This window comes from Nematolebias whitei, chromosome 15 (genome assembly GCF_014905685.2).
Source record: "Nematolebias whitei isolate Nwh7 chromosome 15, NemWhi1, whole genome shotgun sequence".
In the NCBI taxonomy this organism is placed as follows: Eukaryota; Metazoa; Chordata; class Actinopteri; order Cyprinodontiformes; family Rivulidae; genus Nematolebias; species Nematolebias whitei.
In genome coordinates, this window is record NC_056512.1 from 14451829 (window position 1) to 14455966 (window position 4138).

Below are 4138 nucleotides of genomic sequence, written 5' to 3' on the forward strand. Positions count from 1 at the left end.
ATATATATATATATATATATATATATATATATATATATATATATATACATATACATATGTAATATATTTATATAAGTGCCCATATTTTAAGGAAGATTTTCATCTCTAATACATATTAGGATGTAGCTTTGTTGTACGGGGTTCGATATAAGAATTACGATTCCGTTCAAGAGAAAGTGGCAAAAGCCGGAGTTTTAAAAGTAACAAACTAACCATCTTTATTTTTTAGGGACTAAGCAGCAGGTTCTTTTCAGTAAAGTAGATTTATCAGCTGATGATGTCACATGAAAAGAAAATCAGGTATCACACATTTTATTCTGTCTGAACTGTAAATATTTAAAGAAAGTTTGATCATGTTCAACTCTTAAAAAAATCACTTAAAATAGATAAGGGGTGTTTTCTTCAACTCTTTTGACAAAAACTTGATGCAAAATAAAAAGGATCACAGAAATAAACATCTTTCAGCATGGCAACAAACAGGGGAGCGGTGGCGCAGAGGCTAGAGAAGGTGGGCCCTAAGATCAGAAGGTTAACGGTTCGACTCCCAGAGCATCAACATAAAATGTGGGTGGAATAGGTAAATCACCCACACCTGCCTCCACCCTCACTTGCCCCACTCTGAACCCTTCAGCAAGACCCTTAACCCCCACCATCTGCTCCCCTGAGCAGCCCAGATATCAGCTCTCTGCTCCACACAGAGGGCTGTGGTAGCTCAGTGTCTGGTTGTGTCAGGAAGAACATCCAGCATGAAAACAATTCCCGTGTGTGTTTGAGTTAGTTCACTGTGGTGACCCCTGAAGAAGGGAGCAGCTGAAAGAAGAAGACAAATTATACATGTTTCATGCGGTCAGTGGCTATGATGACTTTCTTGACAAGGGACGACTCCAAAATGTATTCATATGTAGATGTACACCCAATTGTTGTTTTCGAAAGTTTAAAAACATGGGATGACTCTCAGCTATCTCCACACCAATTTTGAGCTCAACATCTTTAAATTTCGCATAGTCGTGGCAATTTTTGTGTTTGCTAAGTTGTCTCCGCTATGGCAGCTGTTCTGGGAGGGGTTGACTCCAAAAGTGAATCGGTAAATGGACTGTACTTATATAGCGCCTTTCTATCTTATGTCAAGATACTCAAAGCGCTTTACACTACAATCTGTGCCTCATTTACCCGTTCATACAGCACTCTACATTGCTACAAAGCTAATTGAACAAATCATTCTAATGAGACCAATCAGTGCTTTTAGATCACATTCATACACTGATAGGACACACATCAGAGGCTATGAGGGGTTCAGTGTCTTGCCCAGGGACACTTCGGCATGTGACTGCTGGTGGATTCGAACCCCCAACTCTCGCATTGGAGGACGACTGCTCTAACCACTCAGCCACATCCGCCCAATCGGTGTGCAACAGACATTCATTCAGGGATCAGAGTTTCTTGTTTGCTGGTTCCTGAGATATTTTGTTAACAGTACAAACAATCAAAAACACATCCAGATGTGACAAGGACTTTATTGCTCCTCCTTCACCTGTGGCAGTGGGTGATAGCATACAAAACAAGAAAAACAAGTTTTGTGACAATCTAGCCAAGTTAACGTTATTTTTCTGTATTTTCATATGTTTTTAATGTGGACATGGTAAAGTCTGCCAGGCACCTTAATATCCACCTGAAAAGGGTCTGGATCCTCCTTCAACTTTAATGCGGCCCAAACCACAATGTGTACCCTCACAAATGTTATATCAAAATGACCGGCTCTGCACCGTGATGTGTACCATTCCTTTTATTGGCGTTAGGAGTTACCATGACGACGTAATTAGCAAACAAAGACGCCATTTTTCTCATCGAAAAACACTGACAGAACTCTTTAACAGCCTCTAACTGCCACAGTGAGGTCACATGACTAGAGGGAAGAGGTCCCTGAACAAAAACTTTTGGAGCCATTTTGGTTCAAGATGGCTACCACAGCTACCTCAGAAAACACAAAATTGACTATAACTCAGACATTCTTTGAGATATTGTGCATGACACAATATCATGCAGGACATTTGGTATGGTCGTAGCTGAGAGCGAGTTGTTTTACATTCTTAATGCTAATTAAAAAAAATCCAAGATGGCCACCTTAGAAAAAAAGGGAAAAAACATGATAACTGAGCTATTTTAAAAGATGTTGAGCTGAAATTTGGTGTGGTGGTACCTGACAGTGATACACAACATATTCTGAATTTAAATCTAAAAAGTCAAGATGGCTCCCGAAGCTAATTTCAAAGCTGAAATTTGATATGGTAGTAGCTGAGAGTGAACCTCAACACATAGTACTGTCAAATAAAAATTTTAAAATGGCTGCCACATGGCAGTCCCTGTCAAAGTGTCTCCAGGAACTTCTAGTTAGCATATCAAGACTTATCATTGATGTTTCACAACATAACCACTGACATTTGGTCTGTCCTGTTCATTGCTTGCAGGTTCAGTTTCCTCCAAATTAAAGACACATTGACCCGCTCAAGGTTCTTTAACTAAACCTGTTAAAGAGCTGCTCCTGAGTCCACCCCATCCATCTGTGGAGCCTCATCACACACCATGGGTACAGTACTGTCGCTCTCGCCCAGCTACCGCAAGGCTGCTCTTTTTGAGGATGGTCCGGCCACAGTGGGTCATTACACAGCTGTTCAAAACAGCAAGAATGCCAAGGACACGGCAGCAGCATCCAAGTCCCTCAAACGGCCGTCTATTATTAGCGCTTTGCCATGGAAACGCATCGTGGCTGTGTCAGCTAAGAGGAAAGGTTCCAAAAAGCTCCAGTCTGAAGGAGGGGATGGTGGGAAAGGAAGCCCTCTAGAAGGCAATGCAACCACCACGACCAGCTCAGCCTCCAACAGCTTAAAGCTGAAGAAGTCTCAGTCCTGTGCTAACCTCTCGTCTTACTCGTCAGTCCAGGATCCCTCAGCTGCCACCACTACCTCCTCCCTCCTGCCCACCTCCAAGACCTTGGCAAATGTAGCTACTGTTATTGCTAAAAAGAATTCCCTCACAGGTCCTGGACTCCAGGCTTCCACTGCTGTTGGTACGCCAAAACGTGTCATCGTCCAGGTAACCCAGATGTTTTGTTTTTAAAAATAAAGAACGCAATCTCTTAAAAAAATCAAATCCTCATTCGTTAATGACCACTCTTCTCTGTCTCTGACACCAGGCGTCCACCAGTGAACTGATGCGTAGCCTGGGGGAGTTCCTGTGTCGTCGGTGTTACAGACTCAAGCGTCTTTCCCCAACAGATCCGGTGCTGTGGCTGCGCAGTGTGGACCGCTCCCTGCTCCTGCAGGGCTGGCAGGATCAGGGCTTCATCACGCCAGCCAACGTGGTCTTCCTCTACATGCTGTGCCGGGACGTGGTCTCTGCTGAGGTGGCCTCGGAGCGCGAGCTGCAGGCCTCGCTGCTCACCTGCCTTTACCTGTCCTACTCCTACATGGGCAATGAGATCTCGTATCCGCTCAAGCCCTTCTTGGTGGAGGCAGAGAAGGAAGCCTTCTGGGATCGTTGCCTGGAGATCATCAACCGGATGAGTAGCAAGATGCTCCAGATCAACACCGACCCACACTTTTTTACCCAGGTGTTTGCTGACCTGAAGAACGAGAGCAAGAAAGAGGAAGAGAAGACTAAACTTCTCATAGGCCTCGACCGATAAGAGGGAGCTGGGAGGGATCGAAGGATGAGAAGCTAGGAAAACTAACGTGAAGTGCAAAACTATTCTGGTGTCTGGTGTCTCTGCTGGTTCCACATTTCCTGTTTTTAGTCCAGAGGGAATAATTTATAGAGCTAAAATAAACATGTGAACATTTTAAGTTAGTGAAGTACCAAAATAAAATGGGGTTTCAGTAAATAGCATGCAGCGTCTCACCTGTTGGCAAAAGGAGACATTTTACCATAAAAAGATCAAATCCATTTGCAGTGGTGGAATTTGAATACTTAAACTAGATTAATGATGCGATTTGATCTGATCACAATCTCAGAATTAACTGACAACAACGTAGTGATCATCGTGAAGCTTAAAACCCCTACAATAAATCTTTCAACCACTTTTCTAAGAACAGTTTTGCTGACAGCGACAAGCAGGTTTTTATTGTGAGTCTGGCCGACAGAG

General features: G+C 43.3%; 1 protein-coding gene across 1 annotated transcript; it reads left to right on the forward strand.

The window, feature by feature from the left end:
• Positions 1-2580: 2580 nt before the first annotated feature.
• LOC119421463 (cyclin-dependent kinase 5 activator 1-like) lies at positions 2581-3800 on the forward strand. Its single transcript, XM_037688815.1, has 2 exons — positions 2581-3090; positions 3191-3800. Exons 1-2 carry the CDS (start codon positions 2581-2583, stop codon positions 3680-3682), a joined length of 1002 nt encoding a protein of 333 aa, XP_037544743.1. The 3' UTR covers positions 3683-3800.
• Positions 3801-4138: the final 338 nt, after the last annotated feature.

Coding starts and splice junctions, on each gene's coding strand:
- LOC119421463 (XM_037688815.1), top strand. CDS start 2,581: ATGGGTACAGTACTGTCGCTCTCGCCCAGCTACCGCAAGGCTGCTCTT. Junction 3,091..3,190: donor CAAAACGTGTCATCGTCCAG/GTAACCCAGATG, acceptor CTCTGACACCAG/GCGTCCACCAGTGAACTGAT.